Source organism: Podarcis cretensis (assembly GCF_951804945.1).
Source record: "Podarcis cretensis genome assembly, chromosome: 9".
In the NCBI taxonomy this organism is placed as follows: domain Eukaryota; kingdom Metazoa; phylum Chordata; class Lepidosauria; order Squamata; family Lacertidae; genus Podarcis; species Podarcis cretensis.
Window position 1 is genome coordinate 3,507,554 of NC_137178.1, and position 23,481 is coordinate 3,531,034.

Consider the following 23,481-nt stretch of genomic DNA (forward strand, 5'->3'; position numbering starts at 1 on the left):
AAATACAGTGGTACCTCAGCTTACATACACTTCAGGTTACAGACTCCGCTAACCCAGAAATAGTACCTCGGGTTAAGAACTTTGCTTTAGGATGAGAACAGAAATTGTGCTCCGGCGGTGCGGCAGCAGCAGGAGGCCCCATTAGCTAAAGTGGTGCTTCACGTTAAGAACAGTTTCAGGTTAAGAACAGACCTCCAGAACTAATTATGTTCTTAACCCAAGGTACCACTGTACTTAACCCGAGGTACCACTGTAAATGCATTAAACAAAGGCTATGATTGGACGCTTCCATTCTTTATTTTTGTAGCCATCTACGTCTGTGCTTGCAGAATAAGGAGTTTTCAAGGTGACTTTGAGGGCTGATGCCATAGATGCCAATATCTAGATGGCAGAATGTGGATTGTGCATTAAAACAGTGGGGTTGGTGATCTCTTGTTTTTGTGTAGAGATTATGCAATCCAGTTTCATTCATCTTAAAGGTGTCTTCTTAGAGCCAAACATCATTAGGCACCTTCTTACAAATATACCGTATGTGCTTCCCACAGTGTGATGTTATCCAGCAATTGCTTCCACATTCATAGGTCAATGCACCACAGTTCCCTGGTCTTGGCTCCCCAGCATTCCAGTACCTAAAAAGAAAAGAAACAGCAGCACTGATCAATCAAGATTGGATGTCTACCTCCTCACACGCTCCCTGTGCCTTCTACCATTAAAAAGATGTTCAGCTTTTTCTCTTTTAACATCCATTCATAAGTGTGGTGGATTTTTCTCCCCATATTTTAGAATTCTAACCTCAGATCTGCTCTGTACCGTTGTGGGTGTTGGAGAGAGAATTTTGGAAGAGAGATCCGTACTCTCTTGTAGGAGAGATAACACAGTAGTGGACTTCCGGTCGGCGCCAGCGCTGAATGGCCGCTCTCTCCCCGAGCTCCGGAGAGAGGGCTGCTTCACGAGTTCGGGTCTGACCGCTACGGCAAAGCGGGGACCCCTAAAATCACAGGTGCGGAAGCCTGTGAACAAGGAGACTCGGCGGGCACCATTTGCGCCCCCCTTTACTGCAAAAGAGCCTTTTTAAAGGCTCCGGAGGAGCATCGGGGGATCGTGCGGTGCTGAGAGTCGCTACCCAGCCCGTGGAGTGAAGCCGCGTCGCCATTAGCGGAGAGCACCGATTCCTTCCTGAAATTTGGACTGAAATTGAATACCCGTAAGTAGGATTGGAAAACTTATTGGGACTTTAAAATAATTGAAATTTGGCTGAAAGTGGGGACGGTAAATAAAGCAAGTCTGCCTCCCCCGGACTGCATGAACTCTTAAAGCAACGGCATGAGAAGCTGCAATTGAAGGAAAAGTAACTTTGAACTGCTTGAACTGTTTAACCTAGACATTGAATTTGAACTACCCCCCCAGCAAGCAGGAGCAGGGGGGGATGAAAAGGGAATTAATTTTAACCTGCATGAGAGGAAAAATTAAGTGAGAATTCCTGCTGTCTCTGACTCTGGGAACGGACTGCCTGGGTGAAGCACTTTGACAGGGGACTGTCAGACTGTCAGACAAGAACTGCTGCAAAGCGGTGACTTTATTGGATACAGTTTTCTTGGACTCTATAGAAATAACATTTGTTGCAACTTAAAGATTGAAAGACTGTTGTTAAAAACTTCTCCCCTCTGAGGGCTTTGGGCTTCTTTGTTGCGCTTGCTTATTGGATACAATGATGCCCCCTCTAGAGGGCTGAAAGGTAACAGCTGTAACATAGACTGTTAAAAAACAAGTCACTGGATTTTTCCACTTAAGCTGTTCCTGTGGGAACGACCTTGGGATATGAGTGGCCCTGTAGAAGAGATAGTAACAAGATCTAAGGTTAAAACACAAAAGAAAAGGGCCTCAATAACAGGCTTACTGTCAACAGGCGCAGCTGGACAGGAGAAGGGAATAAACGCATTTATGGATTCAGTGACACAAGCATTGCTTAAAATAAATGAATCTTTAGAAAATTTGACAAAGCAGACCACAGAGCATACTAAACAACTGACAGAATTTTCAACAAAATTGGACTTGAACACTAAGAGCATTACATCTAATACAGAGACTATAAACAAATTGGCCCAAGAAAACGCTACAATTCGAAAAATAGCGGAAGATGCTAAACTAACCGCAGAAACCACACAGGAAAGTCTAATACCAGTGTGTAAGAAGCTTGACCAGCATGAGGCGGCCTTGTCTTTATGGGAGATGCAACGGAAAGAGAAGAATTTAAGATTTAGGTTGGTCCCTGAAAGTGAAGGGGACAACCTAGTGGATTTTCTCACAAAAGAACTTTCAGATTTTTGGCAGGTAAACTTAGAGGAAGAAGAATTCAAGATAACAACTGCCTTCAGATTGGGCAGAAGGCAAGGTAGGAAGATTCCAAGGGATTGTCTGATAACTGTGAGATCTAAAGAGGAAAGAGATAAAATACTAAACCTGCATTACCAGAGAACTCTTCAGATTCAAAATGTCTCTGTGCAGATTTACAAGGACATCCCTAAATATATTTTGGAGGTAAGAACACACTTTAAGAATCTGGTTGACCTGCTGAAGAGGAACAATATACCTTTCAGGTGGGAATTTCCACAAGGTTTGTCTTTCAACTTCAAAGGAAAGAAAGTTAAAATAAGAACAGTGCAAGATAAAGAACAATTCCTGGACAGAAACGAGGGGGACCTTTTGAAAGGAGCGTTGGAATCAACGTCTGAAACAGATCTTGGAAACTTGACTTTTGGACTCAAGTCACCATTGGAAGAAGATCAGCCGCAGGGAGCAGCTGGAGGTAACTAAACAATAATGTCTCTGCAATTTCTAACTTGGAACTGTAATGGACTGAACCTTCCCAGGAAAAGGCGTGAGGTATTTCATATCTTGAAAAGAGAACAATTGGATTTGATATGCTTACAAGAAACCCACGTGACAAGGGTAACAGAAGATTGCTTATAAACAAAAGATTAGGACAGGAATTTATTTCGTCGGATAAAGTTAAGAAAAGAGGAGTGGTGATTTATGCAAAGGAGAAATTGGCCCCAAAATTGATCTTTAAAGATGAACATGGAAGAATTTTGGCAATTGAGATACAAATCCAAGGAGAAAATTTTTTGACAGTTCGCATTTATGCTCCAAACGACGGGAAGGCAGAATTCTACAATAAATTGCATGAGACATTAATGGACTACTTGGATTACAAGGTGATCTTGTTAGGAGATATGAACGGCGTTGTCTCTACCAACATGGATAAAGCACAAAGACAGGTGGTTTCTAAAGATGGGAGACTACCTAAGACCTTCTTTGAAATGACTGAAAATATGGACTTGATTGATATTTGGAGAACAAGAAACCCTCTTGAGAGAGAGGGAACATTCTTTTCAGAGGCACAGATGACAGGGACAAGAATAGATCAAATATGGACTACTAGTGGAATGGCTCCAAGGATTAAAAAAGTGGAAATCTGCCCAAAAACATGCTCCGACCATAACGCAGTGAAGATGGAAATGAAACTGACAACAGCTGGTTCCTTTAGATGGAGAATGAATGACACCCTATTTAAAGATGTTGAGATTTACAAAAAGGCCCAAAAAACTTTGAAGGACTATTTTGAGATAAATCTGACAGAGGTTGAGAAAAGAGTGATTTGGGACGCAAGCAAGGCCGTGATGCGAGGTTTCCTTATACAACAGAATTCTTTAAAGAGAAAGAAACAAAATGAGAAGAAAGATAAGATATTGGAAAAAATAAAAGAAGGAGAAAAGAAATTGAGGTCTAAACCAAAGTCTCATGAGATTCTGAGAGAAATCAAGTTTTATCAGATGCAATATATGGAATTGATGAATCAGGAGATAGAATGGAAAATTAAGCAAATGAGACAGAAGTCATTTGAATCAGCGGACAAATGCGGGAAACTTCTAGCATGGCAATTGAAGAAGAGACAGAAATTAAATACAGTCACAAGTTTGGAGGTGGATGGAAAGAACATTTTTAAACCAAATGAGATTAGCAATTGTTTTCAGAGTTATTTCAGAAGATTATATGCACAAGGGCCAGAAAATGAAGGGGAGATAGAAGAATTTCTTAAGAAATATGGATTACAAAAAATTTCGCAACAAAGTATGTTGATCTTAAATGAGAAAATAACAGATCAAGAAATGGAGGGTGCCATTCAAAACATGCAACTAGGGAAATCTCCAGGGCCAGATGGACTAACCTCCAGATACTATAAAACATTGAAGGAATGGCTAATACAGCCGCTTAAGGAGGTTTGTAACGAAATATTAGAGGGGGAAAAGGCACCTGAATCGTGGAAAGAAGCTTTCATTACACTTATACCAAAGACTGAAACTGAAAAAAATCAGATTAAGAACTATCGCCCTATATCACTACTTAATGTGGATTACAAAATATTTGCTGATATTTTGGCAAAAAGATTGAAGAGGGTTTTAGTGGAGGAGATTCATAAAGACCAGGCAGGCTTTCTCCCAGGAAGACATTTATCAGAGAATGTAAGGAATATAATTGACATTATGGAGCTGTTAACTGTAAATATTAATACAAAAGCAGTGTTGATTTTTGTGGATGCGGAGAAAGCCTTTGACAATATTTCTTGGAACTTTATGAAAAAGAATCTCCCTGGGATGGGGGTAGGCCAAAGGTTTGAAAATGGTATAGGTGCAATTTATTCTGAACAAAAGGCAAAGTTAATTGTAAACAGTGTGGTTACTGATGAGCTTTCTATAGAAAAAGGGACACGGCAAGGGTGCCCAATATCCCCATTACTTTTTATATCAGTCCTGGAGGTTCTCTTGAATATGATTAGGGGGGACCAGCTGGTAAAAGGAGTTCAGGTCGGTGCCAGACAGTACAAATTGAAGGCATTTGCAGATGACTTAGTATTGACTTTACAAGAGCCGGACACTAGTACAAAAAGAGTTTTAGAGTTGATTCAAATCTTTGGTCAGGTGGCAGGATTTAAGCTGAATAAACAAAAAACTAAAGTTTTGGAAAAGAATTTAACAAATGTTGAAAGAGAGAAATTTCAAAATGAAACTGGGCTAATGGTGGCAAAGAAAGTAAAATATTTGGGGATTAACATGACATCTAAAAATGTGAATTTATTTAAAGATAATTATGATAAATGTTGGACAGAGGTTAAGAAAGATCTAGAGATATGGTCGAATTTGAAGCTTTCCTTGTTAGGCCGAATTGCAGTGATTAAAATGAATGTATTGCCTAGAATGTTATTTTTGTTTCAGACACTACAAATTGTGGATAAACTAGATTGCTTCAAGAAGTGGCAGAAAGATATATCTAAATTTGTCTGGCAGGGCAAAAAGCCCAGAATAAAATTTAAGATACTTACTGATGCAAAAGAAAGAGGGGGGTTTGCCCTACCGGACTTAAGGTTGTATTATGAATCAGCAGCTTTTTGCTGGTTGAAAGACTGGCTACTTCTTGAGAATGCAGACATTCTGGATTTGGAAGGATTTGATAATAGGTTTGGTTGGCATGCATATATATGGTACAACAAGGTTAAAATTCATAAGGGATTCAAAAACCATATTGTTAGGAAAGCATTATACAATGTTTGGATTCGATATAAGGATTTGTTGGAAAATAAAACCCCTAGGTGGTTATCACCTATGGAAGCCAGGGAGGTGAAGAAACTCAACATGGAATCTAAATGGCCAAAATATTTTGAAATTTTAGAACAAGAAAGTGGTAAATTTAAACTACAGAGCTACGAGAAAATAAAGTCTAAAGTACGAGATTGGCTCCATTATTATCAAATAATGGAGACTTTTAAACAAGACAGGAAAATTGGATTCCAGGTGGAGAAATCGAAACTAGAAACAGAATTGTTAGAACCCAATACTAAGAACTTATCAAGAATGTATAACCTGTTGCTGAAGTGGAATACAGTAGATGAAACTGTTAAGTCAGCTATGATTAAATGGGCACAGGACATAGGTCATGACATTATGTTTGCTGACTGGGAACAGTTATGGACCACCGGAATTAAATTTACAGCATGTAATGCTTTAAAAGAAAATATTATGAAAATGATTTATAGGTGGTACATGACCCCAGCCAAGCTTGCGAAGATTTATCACTTGCCCAATAATAAATGTTGGAAATGTAATGAAGCTGAAGGTACCTTCTTTCACCTTTGGTGGACATGCCCAAGGATTAAGGCCTTCTGGGAAATGATTTATAATGAAATTAAGAAGGTACTTAAATGTACTTTTCACAAGAAACCGGAGGCATTTCTCCTGGGCATGGTCAGCCAATTGGTGTTAAGGAGGGATAAGACTTTTTTATGTACGCCACTACAGCAGCAAGGATCCTTTTAGCAAAGTATTGGAAGACACAAGAACTACCCACACTGGAAGAATGGCAGACGAAAGTGATTGACTTTATGGGACTGGCAGAAATGACCGGCAGAATCCGCGACCAAGAGAAAGAGACAGTGGAGGAAGATTGGAAGAAGTTTAAAGTATACCTTAAGAACTGTTGTAAAATAGAGGAGAGATAAAATGTCAAGGGGAAGGAAGATGCAGAATTGCAGCTAAAACTGTTTGATGATTTAAGGTAAAACTGAGAATGACAATGAGCTTAAACTTAATTGGCAAAAAGAGTTGTTGAAAAACTGTAAAATAAGGATGCAAAAAGAGTGAGGTATGGGGAAGTCCGAGAAAAGAGGTTTATGAAAATGAGGTTAAGAAATGATATCTTTGTATGTGTTTGTATTTGTTGATGCTTGTGTGTTGTTGTTGTTTTGTGTTAAAAATTGGAAAATTAATAAAAATTATTATAAAAAAGAGATAACACAGTAGTGATTGTTGTGAGCATATAAAAACTTCTCACATCCATCACTCACCCCATGCATGAGGATAGCAATGACACTATACAGAAACAAAAATAGCTATGTCCTCAAATGAAATACAAAATATAATCTATAACCACAAATGTATAACCACATATGGATCTTATCAAAATCTTACATGACGATTCTAAGTTTACTCTAATCAATTATCCATAGTTGATAAAGGTATCATCCTAGCCCCACACTTATTGTCACTTCTGCTAAGGCTTTGCATTCTCCAGTGTCCATTGTATATTGAATCAAGTCCCACTACACAGCACGAAGATTCTGTGGTAAGTGTAAATCTGTAACTCCCTTATTTTTAGCTCTCCGGGAATCTATTAAATTGATGTTAATAATAATGGTGTAATAGGTTTTTTTTAATCCCATGAGATGTTTGGGTTGGATTTGCGCTTTGATCAAGTCTAAGATCACATACAACAGTGGTTCCCAATTGGTGGTCCACGGACCACCCACCCAGGGGCTCCATGGCACCATCCACATAAGAAAAACTGCCACAGAGATATCAAAATGTTCAAAGGTAGGGTGGCCCATGGTTTGGCTTTTGAAAAACAAGGAGTCTGCAGTACTTAGCTACCATTTCCCCCCGAAAGTAAGACATCCCCCCAAAATAAGAACTACTTCCAGTTTTGCCTCTTGCTGTTATATAAGGCCTCCCCCGAACATAAGGCCTCCCCGGAATATAAGGCCCCCAAAGCTACCATAAGGCGTTTGACTCCTCTGGACCGTAGTGGCGGGTGCAGCTGCGCAGCTCACTGACTGGCCGCAGCCGGAGCTATTCAGGCAGTGTGAGGTCTCTTTAAATCAGAGAGCCTGTGCCGCTGCCAGGACAAGCTGCTGCCTGCTGCTCGCTCTGCCCTGACGGAGTCTGGCTGACTCACAATTAGACAATAAATGTGTACCGTATTCTTCTTCATGGAAAAATAAGACATCCCCTGAAAATAAGACCTAGGGCATCTTTGGGATCAAAAATTAATATAACACACTGTCTTATTTTCAGGAAAACAGGGTAACTGGGAACCACTGGCATACAGGGTTTAAGTTCCCAGCTTGTATTATACAACCCCACTGCCCATTTGTAAAGTTTACTCAATACCTATGCCCAAAAGGATAAGTGGTTGGTATTGGGTGCAACAATGGAGATGAATGGAATTGGATTTTGATCCAGGAGACCTTGCACAAATAGAAAGTGACTCTCTGTTAATCTATTCTTGGTAATAAATGCCAGACCAGCTCGCTGTTCTACTACCAAGCTGTGGATGAGTGAGATCTTACTCTGATCTTGTACATCCATCAACACGGTTGAAAAGTGTTGTTAGATACTTAAAGGGAACAATGAACTGTCTCAAACTGCCAGCTGACAGGAGGTTGGACTAAATGATCCTTGGGGTGTCATTCAACTCTAAATTTCTATGTGTCTGTGATTCTATCCAAGAGAGTGACATGAACTACCCTCTCTCATATACATGCCTCATCTGCTATTATTTTAGGTTAGAGATTGCTGGCTATTCAGATTGTTTAGCAGATAATTGTAGAAATATTTTCCTAAAGACAGTGTTGCTCAGCTTTAGGTTCCTGCAACTCCTTTTGAAGCTGAGCTAATCAGAACAAACCATTTAAAAGGATGCCTTCAGCCTCTTCCGAATCACCACATTCATTAGGTTAGAGAAGCAGGAAGAGTATCCTTCCTGCCTCTCCAACCTAGTGAGAAGCAGCAGTCACTCACCTGGACAATGATGTGGAGGAGTACATATGTAGATCTTTGGTAATAGAGAAAAGTGCATGCGAAAGTACATTTGGAGAGGGAAAGAATTAATTATGTAAACTGAATCCGCAACTTTTTGGAAGTCATACCATTAACAAATGTTTCTTCAAAAACTTACGTGAATGAAGCTACTATCCCTGACAGCCATGTCCATGTCACTCCCTTGTCTTTAAAGAGTCCAATCCAAAACCACCGTTTACGGTCTTTTACGTGCTTATACACAAATTGCTAGGGTGAGGTGGGGTGGAGAGAAGGAACAAACAGAACAACTTTCTAGACATTGTATTTTCTCTTGGAGACTATAGTCCTTTACAGACATTCAACAGGAATAAAACAAACACATTTCAAAAGGAGTAGATGTCATCATTGAAGGCCCAATTCACATATTTTGGGGAAGCAGTGATCAAAAATATACCATGTATTCCAAGTATGGTTGCAGTATCAACGCATTACAATTTTGGCAGTTTTTATTTTTGATCCATTTCCTAATGATCCCTTCAATGGAATTTGTGATCTGATATGGATGACATCTAGCAGGACAGTGACCTATGTGGCAAATACTCCAATTTCTGCATCCAAGTTTGTTGGTTGGTTCCAAAGACACTGGAATCGGTCTGGTTGTGTTATGCTTGATGGCATGATGATGGGGTATCATACATGTCTATACCCTGTAGCACCCCAGTAGCCCCTCTGCCAGGGCTAAGGCACTGGGAGGGGTTTATACCTTGTAAGCTCCTCTAGAATCTGTTGGTTTCTATTTCCCTCACTGAGCAGCAAATGCAGTCACGGGACATTGTTTTGCATTCCACAGTCAGAGTTACTGTTGGGTTCCCACGGGAATGGAAGACTGGATGTGACGTTCACTGGTTTCCTGTTTTTCACTGTTCTCTCGGTGTTCTTTGTTTCCGAGAGGAGTTGCTTCTCTGCTCTCACAGAGGCAAGATGCATGTTTGTGTTCTCTCAGCATAGAAGTGTAAATAAAGTTAAGAATGTGGCACATACTGTTTATCCTTCTGCTGTGTGGACTACTCTGTTTGCGCTCAAGATAAGACGAACCTGTATCAGCTTCAGATGGGCAGAAGCTGGTCAAAATCTCACATTTTTGGTTCTGGGCCCAGAGGGAGGAACAAACAAACAAAGGATCAGAACGCTGGCAGCGGCAGAGGGACGGATCGGACGTTATCTGCACGTCAAGATGATCGATGAGAGGTATGTGCTCATTGCTCCAGGCAGCCTGCCAGCTCCAAATTAATGGCTTTATGGCTGGACTGTGAACTTTTAAAGCCGTTTGCCGTGGCACAGGCTCACAGGCTTGGGAGGCTTGAAAACCGAAAGTACTTTTACAAGTGCTTTTGGAATGAAGCAGCTGTACACAGACGCAGCTTGATTTAATGCAGCAGAGATGGCTAATGCAAGGCTGGCTGATGCTTGTTGGGAGTCCGTTGCCACTCAGATTGCTGTTCAGCCATCTGCTCAGATCACAGTAGCCCATGTTACTGCCATGATTCTGAATGAAGCAGACCGCCGAGGTGCTAGCTGCATGGGTAAGGGGGAGTCTTCACAGACGTCATCCCAGAATGCAGTGGAACCACCAGATGGTGCCAAAGCTTTGAAGGCAGTGAAATGCTACTTGTGTGGATGTCTAGGCCATATGAAGAGGGAATGCAGATATCCAAGGGCCAAGACAGAGCAGCGCAGCGAAAGCTCATTGCGTGGAAAAGGCAAAGGCAAAGGCAAAGATTCGGTGTCCAGGACAACACAGCACAAGGCAATGGTCTCACGCTTCACTCCAAAGGTTGCAAAGGTCCAGAAGATGTCTAGATCTTTCTTCGTGATTGATTTGGGAGCCACAAGACATTTATGCAACGATAAGCGACTGTTCATGTCTTTTACACCGCAGGAAGGTGCGATTCACCAGGCAGATGACCACACGATCTCCAGTCAAGGCTACGGAACTGTTGTTCTTCACAGTTTGGACTTATGGATACAAGATGTTCTCTACGTTCCAGATGCTGCACACAATCTACTCAGTGTTGCGCAGCTGAATGAACGGAAAATTGATGTTTCCTTCAAGAACAAGAAGTGCACCATCACAAAGAAAAATGATTATGTATTGCATGCTGAATATGTTGATTGTTTGTTTGTTTTGCATTATGATGATGATGTGCAGGATGAAACTTGTTGCATTGCAGGTTCTAACAAAAGTTTGCATGCAGGATGTATTCATGATTTTCACAAGAAATTTGGTCATTTGCATTTTGAGGCAGTATCTAAAATGCCTGCCTTGGTTGAAGGTATGACTATTAAACCCTGCAGGTACCAGATGAAGTGCAAGGCATGCGCAGCAAACAAAGTGAAAATGGCTGCGAAAGGTAAGGTGTCTAGTAGGCAAGCTACAGAACCATACCAAATTGTTCATGCTGATTTGGTTGGACCACTAGCGCCCTCTTTGGGTGGAAACAGGTACTTCATGGTTCTCATTGATGCATTTTCCAGGTATATTCATGTGTACAATCTCAAGCAGAAATCAGAGGCTTTTCCTAGGTTCAAGGAATTCTGTGCTTGGTTGGAAAATGTGCAAGGTAAGAAGGTAAAGACTCTTTTCAGTGATCGCGGGGGAGAATTCACTTCTCAGCAGTTTGAAGCTTTTCTGACTGAGAAAGGAATTCAACACGATTTGTCTAGTCCTCGCTCGCCATGGCAGAATGGACTTTGCGAGAGGGCAAATCAGACATTGCTTCAGGGTATGAAAACCTTGCTGCATGATGCAAATCTTCCAGAGAGTTATTGGCCCGAATCTCTCTCGTGTTTTGTTTACAGTTATAATCACAGGTTATCTTCAGCGATTGGTTGTACCCCCTATGAGAAGATGTTTGGCAAGAAGCCTTACATCAAACACATGAGAATTTTTGGTTCTGACATGTGGGTTCACACACCACAAAGCTCCAAGTTAGGCAAGCGTGGATTGCATGGTATATTTCTGGGTTATTAGAAAGGTTCTTACAGAATAATGATAACTGACTCTAAGACAATTAGGCTCACAAGAAGTGTTGAGTACAATGCCAAGTTGGAGGAGAATGTGGGAATTTTCCAATGTTATCCTGATGACAGTGATGAGACTGAGGATAGGCAACAGCAACAGCAGCAGCAACAGCCACAGCTGCCGCAACAACCCACACCCACTGATGAAGGTCCTGATTCTGAGACTGAATCGGGTGATTCAGAGGATTTCAGGAGTGCGAAAGTCTCTATGCGACCCTCTGAAAGCTCTGATCAAGAATTGGAGGAACCGTTGTTCACTATAGGCCACTTTTCTCCTAAGAAGGAAGAGGAGAGTGTTGAAGACCTACGGCTAATTCGCAGGTCACAAAGAGCCACAAAAGGCAGACCTCCAAAGAGATTTGCTGATGAATTCGCTAAGACAGCAGTAGCAGCTGTTAAAAGCTCCAAGAAGGTATTTGAACCTTCAAGTTTCCAAGAAATCCAGGATTTGGATTCAAAGGATGCTGAGCCATGGTTAAATGCCATGAAGGCTGAGCTTGATTCCTTAGAGAGGAACAAAACATGGGAGCTAGTTCCAGTAGTTCCAGGAATGAAACTGCTTGGAAGCAAATGGGTCTTCAAAGCAAAGACAGATCAAAATGGCAAGATAGTCAGGCACAAAGCCAGATTGGTAGCCAGAGGTTTTTCACAGGTACCAGGAGAAGACTATCACGAGACCTACTCACCCACCATGAGGTATGAGAGCATTAGGCTTATGCTCAAGCTGGCTGCAGAGGAGAATCTACACGTTAGTCACCATGATGTGAATACAGCGTTTCTGTATGGATCTCTAGGTGAATCACTTTATATGCTTCCACCTGATGGCGTACAGGTAAAACAGGGATTTGTTTGTGCTCTGAAGAAATCCCTTTATGGTCTCAAACAAAGTGCACGGTGTTGGCACACAAAACTCACTGAAGTATTGTTTTCTCTAGGTTTTGAGCAAGGGAAAGCTGATCCATGTGTATTTGTCAAAGAGGAGGGGCAAAAGAAACTGTATTGCTTGTTTTACGTTGATGATCTTTTATTCTTTTGGAAGGATGTCACAATGTACAATAACGCCCTAGCTCAACTGAAAAAGCACTTTGACATGAAAGATCTTGGTGAGGTAAACAACTACCTATCTCTGGAAATAGAGAGAGATCAAGATGGTAACATTCTAGTACACCAGTCACGGAAAATTGCTGATGTGTTAAGCAAACTAAACCTGATGGATGCTAACCCTGTAGACACACCAATGACAACAGGTTATCAGGTAGATGACACTGAAGAAGCATTTTCTGACACTACACTGTACAGAAGTGTGCTAGGCAAACTAAACTTCATTGCCAGATGTTCAAGACCTGACATTGCTGTTAGCTGTAATTTGCTAAGCAGACAAGTCAACAATCCTACTGTTAAGGATTGGAAAGCTCTGAAATGCATAGCATGCTATTTGAAAGGCACTATGCATTACAGACTGAGATTTAACAATCAGAAGTCTGGTGGTCTTGAGATATTAACAGATGCAAGTTTTGGAAGTGACACTACAGACAGGAAAAGCACGTCTGGAGTTTGCTACATGTACAATCAGGGTCTTTTTGATTGGTCATGCAAGAAGCAAACAACAGTTAGCTTAAGTACTTGTGAAGCTGAACTGAATGCACTGTCTTATTCACTTAAGGATTGTGAATGGTTGTTACAATTGTGCAAAGACGTGAAAATTCCTGTCAAATGTCCAATCCAGGTTTACCAGGACAACAAAGCATGTTTGGCTTTGCTGAATTCTGAAGGTTGTAAGCAAAGCACGAAGCATTTGCAATTGAAACTGCAACATGCTAGGGAACGTATCCAGAAGGGACTCGTAACGGTGTCCTATATGCCAGGTAATGAAATTCCTGTTGATGTATTGTCCAAGATTGTATCAAGGGATCAACACTGTACCTATGTGCAGAAGTTGGGTTTGTACTGATATTGTACGAACACGCTGCCCAGTGATGTTCACAAAAAGGGGGAGGATGTTGGTTTCTATTTCCCTAACTGAGCAGCAAATGCAGTCATGGGACATTGTTTTGCATTCCACAGTCAGAGTTACTGTTGGGTTCCCACGGGAATGGGAGACTGGATGTGACGTTCACTGGTTTCCTGTTTTTCACTGTTCTCTCGGTGTTCTTTGTTTCTGAGAGGAGTTGCTTCTCTGCTCTCACAGAGGCAAGATGCATGTTTGTATTCTCTCAGCATAGAAGTGTAAATAAAGTTAAGAATGTGGCACATACTGCTTATCCTTCTGCTGTGTGGACTACTCTGCTTGGGCTCAAGATAAGACGAGCCTGTATCAGCTTCAGATGGGTAGAAGCTGGTCAAAATCTCACAGAGTCATCTCCATGATACTCTCCTGCCAGAGGGTGGTGAGGGAAGCCTTCTTTCTGAGCACTCAGTACATCTCAAATAGCAGAGGAAGACTCTACAGGCAATCAAGGGGATAGATGCCCCTCAAGTATCTACTCCTCCTCCTTCAAGGCCTCCTTTCTGACTGCCAACTTCAGTCTATTAGAGTTCAGCAGCTCCAAGAAACCTTAGTTAGTCCCAGATGGTAGCAGCTGCTCCCTGCCCCACCCAACCCATGGCTTGACTGATGGAGTTGCTGTCTTGGTTGCATACCAAGAACTTCTTAACTGGATAGTGATAATAGGAGCCCTTTGGCTCAAGAAGATCCCCAACCTTTCCCAAACTCAGCTTTGATGCTCACCTGTTCTTCCCATGTTTCGAAAGAAATGAGCTTGGCGCCTTCCCTCTCACACCTTTTTTGGGAATCCACCCATGAGTATTGCTCATGAGAAAAGAAATAGAATGTCCTTTCATATATAACCCAACCATCATTCAAGTTTCCAATAAGGTGGTCTTTGAGTCAAGCCACATACAGAGGAAGAAGAGAAAAAGAAAACAAGATAGGCAATTTAATGGGATAATCTCAAAGGGTGTCCAGAGCAGAGTCTGTTTCCATTGTGTTGGGTGTGTTTCAGTCAGTAAGGTTCAAGAATGTGGACAAGGAGCTTGGATTGGTCAGGACATCTGGAACTATGGGGATGGCCCTGCCTGGATTCCCACCACTCTTATCAGGGTGACTAGTCTCCTGCAAGGCTACCACACTGGATGTTCAGGTCCACCACCGGCATGTGGACCAAATGCGCTGCCGCCTGGCTGATGCCCCAGCTCCAGCCACTGCTACCACACCAGAGCACAGGGACAAGGTGAACGATCAGCCTGGCTCACAGAATGATACACCTGATGAGAACCCTGTTTTGATTTAAGACATGATATCCAATCACAGGACATTTGAGGATTTGGGCTATTGCCATTGGCCCTTTAACTCTAAGTTATGATTCGCAGCTTGGGTGTTTAGAAAGCCAATCACATTGGGAGTGGGAGTGGCCCAGGTCGTCAGAAATGCATAAAGCAGTTGCTTTGTCCCTGTTGTCCAGTTCCATTAGTTTAATAAAGGTTCTTGTTGTCAATGGATTTTGCCTCGTGTGAACCCACCTAAAATTCATTAGCTATATGAGAAGTGGTTCCAATGATGGAGAACCCACTTTAGAAACCTGTGCAGATCAATGGAGGACCCTATCCTGACCTAGCTTTGGGGTCTGGGTACAGGTCTTTTAGCTGACCTGTTTTGATTGTCTCTGCTATAGCAAAAAATGGGAAAGTCTTTTCTTTCCTCACCATTGAGGCTAAATCTATTAAACAGTTCAGGAGAGCTGAACTGAATATATCTGATGTTTCCCTAGGGTGGCTGGATGCAAAGGAGAGCAGCACTCTGCTCTGGCTCTAAGAGTTTTCAGCTAGAGGAGGGGCTTCCAGCTGGTGTAGACTAAGGGCAGGTTCCCAATGCGCTACAATTCTTCAGCATTGTAAGGTATCTTACCAATTTCTTTTTGCAGTTCATCATTTCTGTTGGCAATATACCGCATTTCCTCTGATATGTTTTGAGCTACAGCGAGTATTCCGAAGTCTAAAAGATTTGAAATTGTTCAAGGCAAAAGAGTATCTGAAATAACAATCTGCAAATATTAAGAAACCATTTTCAAACATTTTCAAAATCTCTAGCTTGAAACAAGAAGCAGAGCTGAAGGATCGGGTTCTTATGAATATGAGAACAGACTTGATTCTCTGTGGCTGAGATTACCAATGAAAGGCCTCAGAAGAATCCTGCAGCTGGATCAGACCAAAGACCCATGCAATCCATGCCGCCAGTGTGGTGCAGTGTTTAAGAGTGGTAGACTCGTAATCTGGGGAATTGGGTTCAGATCCCTTCTCCTCCACATGCAGCTGCTGGGTGACCTTAGGCCAGTCACACCTCTCTGAAGTCTCTCAGCCCCACTCACCTCACAAAGTGTTTGTTGTGGGGGAGGAAGGGAAAGGAGAATGTTAGCTGCTTTGAGACTCCTTCGGGTAGTGATAAAGCAGAATATCAAATCCAAACTCTTCTTCTATCCTATTCTCATATTAAAACGGCTTGTGAAGTATCTCTAATGTTCCCTTCCTATGTCCTCCTTTTCTGCTGGGAATCACAGAGTCAAAAACCAATTCCCACCTTGAGTCCCACAGTAAAGCCAAATATACAAAGAATACTTTGTAGTTTTCAATTATGCTTTGTGAGATCTAAGAAAACAGAGGCGCCAAAACTCTTTTTCTGATGAATACTGGGTTTCATTCGGCATAGAGCTAAGGAGAACATTATGTCAGTGCAGGAATTTTCCTTGTGCAATGCAATCTTCAGCCCCTTTCCCTCCAATCTGTTCCCCACCCAGCAGAGCAGCTTTGGTGATGGCATGCAGGGAGAAGGGGGAGGGGAGTTCCCTTGTGCTAGTGCTAAAATCTTGCAGAATCACAAACATTGTGAATTACAGTTTGATGAGGGGCGACAGTATTTCTAGTGGGGAGATGTGAGAATCACAACCATCTGCTTTTCTTTCTGCTGAGCAATGAAACAGTGATAAACTCTATTGGGTGTTGAGTTTCATTGAATACAGTATATATATTGCTCACACAATATGGATCCCAAACTACAGAAATTGAAGCCTGTTTAAATTAAATAGGGTCTAGCAAAAGTGAGGATGTGCATAAAAAAATGCTTACCATCCTTGTCTTCATGTATTGTATCAAGCCCAACAACAAAGGTCCGAATCATATCCATTGCCATTTGAACCTCCGCTCTTTTTTTTACTTCCCTTTGATCTAAGAAGGAGGTAGGTAGAAAAGAAATGAAGAAATTGTGTTCTAGCACCCTGGACTGATGAGCTGGGGGAGGGGATTCTTGGTTTCAAACTGCTTTTAATATTGAATTTAAATTGCTGACTTGTAATGCAAATAACATCAAATCAACAAAAACATGAATATGACTTCTATTAATATTTTTTTTCGAGACTTCCGGGTTGGTGCCTCTGGCAATGGCGGAGTTCCTCCGATCGGGAGGAATTTGCTGCGTGGAAATCAGGGTCTGACCGCCACGGCGAAGGTGGAGACCCACTAAAATCACAGGCGGGAGAAGCTTGTGAACGTGGGATTCGGCTGGCACCCTTTGCGTCTCCCCTGCTCACGGGGAAACCCAGTTTTGGGGATCCGGAGCGACGTGGGGTGAGTGGCGCGGTGCTTCGAATTGACTGCTTTTTTCACAGAGTGAAGCTGCATTGCTGTTGCCGGAGAGCGCTGACTTTTTCCTGTGGACAATTTGACTTTAAACAACTACCCGTGAGTAGAACAGAAAATTGGATTTACAAAAGTCTTAATTTGGTACCAAAACGGGAAGGTTTCAAACAGGAAGTCCGCCTTCCCCTTTTGTAAATAGATTGAAGCAAAGAAGCTGCAAGCTAAGGTCTTGGAAAGCCTTATGTAAAGGATTAAACTTCCATCGATTAAAATCATTAAACCCCCCCCCTTGGAAGCAGGAGAAGAGGGGGAAAATTTTGGATCATGTAAGCCTGCATGAGAGAGTGATAAAAATTAAATTACCACTGCTCTGAACCTGGAAACGGGCTGCCAGTAGATTGAAGTTTTGGGAGAGTTCATTGACTGTGAATAAAACATGTTGACAGTTAGATAAATAAGAGAAATATATTGTTTCCATTGTCCTCTTCTGCATTTAAAAAGGAGGAAAAGTAACTGAAAATTGAAACTAACTTTACTTTTTGAACTGTGCTTGAAAGGATTGATACAAGTGGAGACTGTTTCCCTCTAGAGGGAGCTTTGGAAACTGTTACAAGAGTGGAGCTGGCAAATCTCCAGCTGCAGGATAAGAACTGTGAGAATCAAGGATTGACCTTGGACCATTTAAGAATGTCGACAGGAGAAGCCTTAGTGAATGCATTTTGTAAGATAAGCTACTTGTTGGCACTTCCGGGGTTGGTGCCTCCGGCAATGGCGGAGCTCCTCCAATTGGGAGGAACTTGCTCTGTGAAAAGTAGGGTCTGACCGCCACGGCAAAGGCGGAGACCCATAGAAATCACAGGCGGAAGAAGCCTGTGAACTTGGGATTCGGCTGGCACCATTCGTGCCTCCCCTACTCGCGGGGAAACCCTATTTTGGGGATCTGGAGTGACGTGGGGTGAGTGGCGCAGTGCTTTGAATAGACTGCTTCTTTCACGGAGTGAAGCCGCATTGCTATTGTCAGAGAGCGCTGACTTTTTTCCTGTGGACAATTGGACTTTAAACAACAACCCGTGAGTAGAATGGAAAATTGGATTTTTAAACACCTTAATTTGGCAACGAGCGGGGAAGGTTCAGAACAGGAAGTCCGCCTTCCCTTTTTGTAAATAGACTGAAGCAAAGAGGTTGCAAGCTAAGGTCTTGGAAAGCCTCATGTAAAGGATTAAACTTCCATCGATTGAAACCATTAAACCCCCCTTGGAAGCAGGGGAAGAGGGGGGAAATTGTGGACTGTGCATCTTGCAGGATAGAGTGATAAAAACTAAATTATCACTGCTCTGAAGTCCTGGGAACGGGCTGCCAACAGATTGACGTTTGGAAGAGTTCATTGACAGCGAAAAACAGTCAGTTAGTAAGAGAAATATATTGCTTTCACTGTCCGCTTCTGCGTTTTAAAAGGAAGAAAAAGCAATTGTAAAAGTAACTGAAAACTGAAACTATATTACATTTGGAATTGTGTCGGAAAGGATTGATACAAGTGGAGATTGCTCCCCCCTAGAGGGAGTCTTTGAAACTGTTACAAGAGTTGAGCTGAAACTGTTATAAGAGTCGAGCTGAGGAATCCAGCTGTACGATAAGAATTGTGAGAACTAGAGACTGACCTTGGACTAAAATGTCAGCAGATGAGATAATAGTGTCTGCATTTTGCAGGATAGATCATTTGCTGAAACTGCTTCACAAGAAGATAGATGCTATGGCTACTAAAATTGACATTTTGGGACTAAAAGTGAATACCAACACAGAAATAACTCAAGATCTGGCACAGGAATCTATTTCAACAGGGAAAATCATTGAACAGGAGAAGGAGAAAGTTGCTGTTGTCGAACTTAAAGTAATACAAGGGGGAGCCTTAACCTCACAGAGGCATGTTGAGGGTTACAGGTCAGGGCCCTCTGTGGCTGAAATTGGAAGAGGTCAGATTTTGAGGATTGGAGCCTGGCCTGGACTGGAGGGGGAAGGTTGGAGAGATCCCCTTATGCGGGGGTCAATTGACATTTGGGACATGGATTTGGGTCGGGAGGGGATTGGAGCTTTGGGGGCCTTTGTTGTTGGAGGAACCTTGAAACAAGATTTGAAATATTTTATGGATTCTAGTTTTAAATATGGAAATCTGGTTGACCTGTCGAGATGGAATAAAAGTGCTGTTGGGTCGGAGCTTCCCCGAGATCTGCTCTCTAGAATTAAAGAATATGAAGAAGATTGGCGGAAGGGATGTGGAGATGAGTTAAGAGCCTCGGACATAAGATCTCCAGGTTGATGGACTATATGGAATTGACGGAAAGGACTGGCAGAGGCCGAGACCAGGAAGAGGAGACGGTGAAGAAGATTGGAAAATTTAAAGTCTACATAGGGAAATTTTGTAATGAGGGATAGAAAAATCTTGGAATGGAATGTTTTTTGGCCTTAGTGGAAATGTTTTAAGAGGTTAAGTGTAAATAGGTATATTAGATTTAATGGGGAATAAGATTAAAAATATTTTAAGATAAAGGATTTGCTGAGATAACGTATAGAAGTGGAATACAAGGAGGGAGGTGAGAGGAGGTCAACGAAACAAGGGAATGAAAGTTAGATTATGGTAAAGGTATGATGTGTGTTAAATTGTTTTTGTTTTGTTTTGTATAGTTTATGGTGTTTAGATGTTAAGGTTGTGTTTTGTATTGTCAATATTGTATTGTTTCTTTTGTTTCTTCTTTCCTTTTCTTTCTTTCTTTTGTAAGCCTTAAAAGTAATAAATATCATTTTTTTTAAAAAAAAAGATAAGCTACTTGTTGGAACAGCTTCATAAGAAGACTGATGTTATGACTACTAAAATTGATAACTTGGGACAGAAAGCGATTAATCTGGGACAAAAAGTGAGCACCAATACAGAAATTATTCAGGATTTGGTACAGGAATTTACTTCAGCAGAACAAATTGTGGAGAAGGAGAAGGAGAAGGAGAAAGTTGTTGTTGTCGAACCTAAAGTAATACAAGTGGGAGCCTCAGCCTTACAAAGGCAAATTGAGGACTATAAGTTGAGGCCTTTTATGACTGAACCTAGAAAAAGTCAGATTTTGAGGATCGGAGCCGGCCTGGACTGGAGAAGGAAAGCTGGAAAGATCCCTCCATGCAGGGATTAACTGAGTTTTGGGACAAAGCTTGGGTCAGTAGGAGACTGGAGTTCTGGGGGCCTTTAGATTTGGAGGAATCTTCAAACATGTCCTGAAATACTTTATGAATCTTAGCTTTAACTGTGGAAATCTGGCTGACCTGTCGAGAAGGAATAAAAATATTGTTAGGCCGGAGTTTCCCCGAGATCTGCTCTATAGCATCAAAGAATATGAAGAAGACCTGCAGAAGGGACTTGGAAAAGAGTTAAGAGCCTCGGACATAAGATCTCCAGGTTGATGAACTGTATGGAGTTGACGGAAGTGACTGGCAGAGTCCGAGACCGGGGAGAGGAGATGGTGGAAGAGGATTGGAAAATTTAAAGTCTGTATATAGAAATACTGTAAAATTAATGAGTGAAATGTTGGAATGAAATTTTATGGCCTTAGTAGAAATGTTATAAGGAGTTAAGCTTAAATATGTATATTAGTTTTAATGGAAATAAGATTAAAAATATGTTAAGACATTTATATGACAGAAAATAGAGAAAGACGGAAAGGAATTGCTGAAACAATTAATAGAAGTGGAATACAAAAAGGGAGGTGAGAGGAGGCCGATGAAACAAGGGAATGAAAGATAGAGTATGGAAAAGGTATGATGTATGCTTTTAAATTGTTTTTGATTTGTTTTGTTTTGTTTTGTTTATTGTGTTTAGTTTAATGTGTTAAGGTTGTGTTTTGTATTGTTTATATATTGTATTGTATTGTATTGTTTTTTCTTTTTCTTGTTTTCTTTCTCCTGTCTTTTTTCTTTTCTTTCTTTTTTGTAAGCTTTAAAAGTAATAGATATTATTTTTTAAATATATATATATATTCTTGTCCCAGCCCTTGATTGTGGCTGCCCTGGTGGTTGTGGGTTGTGATACATAAGTACAACATTCCTTGTTTTCCTAGAGTGGACATGCAGGGGGATTTTTGGTCCAGCCAGTTGGAACTTCCTTTTTCCTCCTGGGCTGGGACATACTTCCTTTTGTATGTGACTAGAGGTGGGCATGACCTTACCTATTCAGGTAACAAAAGCAAAGGGCACGCAGCACCCTCTCTCTTTTCCATCTTCCTTATGTCGTGTGAACTGCAGTAACTGCCAGTCTGCAGTAACTGGGATTAATCCCCCATATGGGGTAGATCCAGATGTATGTGCTTTTTAACTACTTTTGTTTTCAGGGATCCATCTGTGAACTGAATGTGTGAGTAAACGAGTAAACTACTTTTATATACTTCACACAAGATTGTGGTATGTTTATTCTTTTAAGAGGGATATAAGGGGACTTACCAGGAACCTAATATTAAGAAGCTTAAAGAAGCCCGCAACCAGTTATCTGGTGTGCGTTTAAAAGGGGAATGTAAAACTCTGCTAAGTTATAGAACATGATAGCTAAAGTTAGGAAGGATATTAATAAACAATATATTCTGTCCTGCCTCCCTGAACATTCCTACAATGGTCTGAAGTCCTGTTTACATTTGGCCTGTTGCTTCTGTCATTAAATGGTGGGCCTTCCTTAGAGAGCTTTAAATTTTTGGGTGTCTAGATCATGGGTAGGCAAACTAAGGCCCGGGGGCTGGATCCGGCCCAATTGCTTTCTAAATCTGGCCTGCAGACAGTCCAGAAATCAGCATGTTTTTACATGAGTAGAATGTGTCCTTTTATTTAAAATGCATCTCTGGGTTATTTGTGGGGCATAGGAATTCGTTCATCCCCCCCAAAAAAAAAATATAGTGCAGCCCCCCACAAGGTCTGAGGGAAAAAGTTTGCTGACTCCATTCTAGATGCACATTTCCTCTTTGTCCTACAGTCTTGCATTTGCCAGGCTGCCTCATACTCTGCCATATGCTTAAAATATGCAAACTCTTGGATCATTTGATTGCCTCCCCCCAAGATTTGCTTACTTTGGAGTGCCCTTTAAAAATGAATTAGCTAAGCAAGTAGGTCATGTGTTCATCTATCTAGTGCTATTTTTCTAGAAAAACAGGCACAGGAACTCACCATGAATTTCTCCCTTATTCTCTTAAAATGGCAATGGCGCCCACCTGTGAGGGGCCAGAACAGAGTCCTGATGAATTCCGGCTGAAAAAGGCCCTGCATATATCTAGATATTTAGGTAAGCTCTGGACCCACCCACTTTGGCCATGGCCTTTTCCTCTGCAGTCTGTTTCCCCCAAGCACTTTCCTTCAAAGGGACTGGAGCCCTAGCAGAGGGCCGGGTGGCGAGGATCAGGAATGGGGGCTCTCCCTCAGCAAATGAGGATTAGTTGGGAAAGGAGCAGAGAATGGCAACTGGGAAAGGGAATTGCCCAGGGTGTCCCAGGGACTTGTGTTAGTCTATGTGTTTGTTCCTAGTGCTGGAACTCACTTATTCAGGGAGAACAAAACAGTGCCGTTGCTCTCACTGGGTGACAGCTGTAACTCAACCCCTGAAATCAAGGAGGGGTGAAATGGGTAAATGGAAGGTGGATCCTGCCATCTCTTTTTGGAAATGCTATTGGAATTGAAGCAAAGCCTGCGACAGTAGTATCAATGTACGACAATTGTGTACTTACATAGGAGGAAAATCAGCAGTGTCAACACAGTAAGGGCGATAATCACAGATACGATAATGCATTCACCTATGGGAGATTTCATGAGGGTTACAAAGTCCTGAAAAACAGATGCTTGAAGACAGAAAATTCTGCTTTAGCCATCGGTAGCCAACATATCATTGGCACCCCAGAAAAAAGGATTTCCATACACTGTGGTAGCCATCAGCCAGAGACACTCAGTGGTTCAGGGGGTGGGTCCTTGGGATGCTAAGCAGATGGAGGAAGCAAGGCGAGATGCCTTGCTGCTTGAGGAAACTTCTCTATCTTTTTTCTTTTAAAAAAAGTTTTAATCTATACTTTTCAAGTTTATAGATTTCATTAGTTTTACAATCTTTTTAACATTTCAAAGTTTGACTTCCCCC

The 23,481-nt window shown here is 41.7% G+C and overlaps 1 protein-coding gene across 2 annotated transcripts; it reads right to left on the reverse strand.

The window, feature by feature from the left end:
* Positions 1 to 278: 278 nt before the first annotated feature.
* LOC307224374 (CD209 antigen-like protein D) lies at positions 279 to 23,481 on the reverse strand. Of its 2 annotated transcripts, none has more exons than XR_013842481.1 (6): positions 23,081 to 23,481; positions 16,830 to 16,928; positions 15,616 to 15,751; positions 14,440 to 14,591; positions 8,788 to 8,897; positions 279 to 629 (listed from the first exon to the last, which is right to left on the reverse strand). XR_013842481.1 is itself a non-coding variant. In XM_079991232.1 (6 exons), the coding sequence occupies exons 1-6, from the start codon at positions 23,160 to 23,162 to the stop codon at positions 488 to 490; spliced, it is 672 nt and encodes a 223-aa protein (XP_079847358.1). In that variant the 5' UTR covers positions 23,163 to 23,470; the 3' UTR covers positions 279 to 487. The 2 variants fall into 2 exon arrangements, 1 of the variants encoding a protein (XP_079847358.1); XM_079991232.1 differs by having other exon boundaries at positions 15,616 to 15,702; positions 23,081 to 23,470.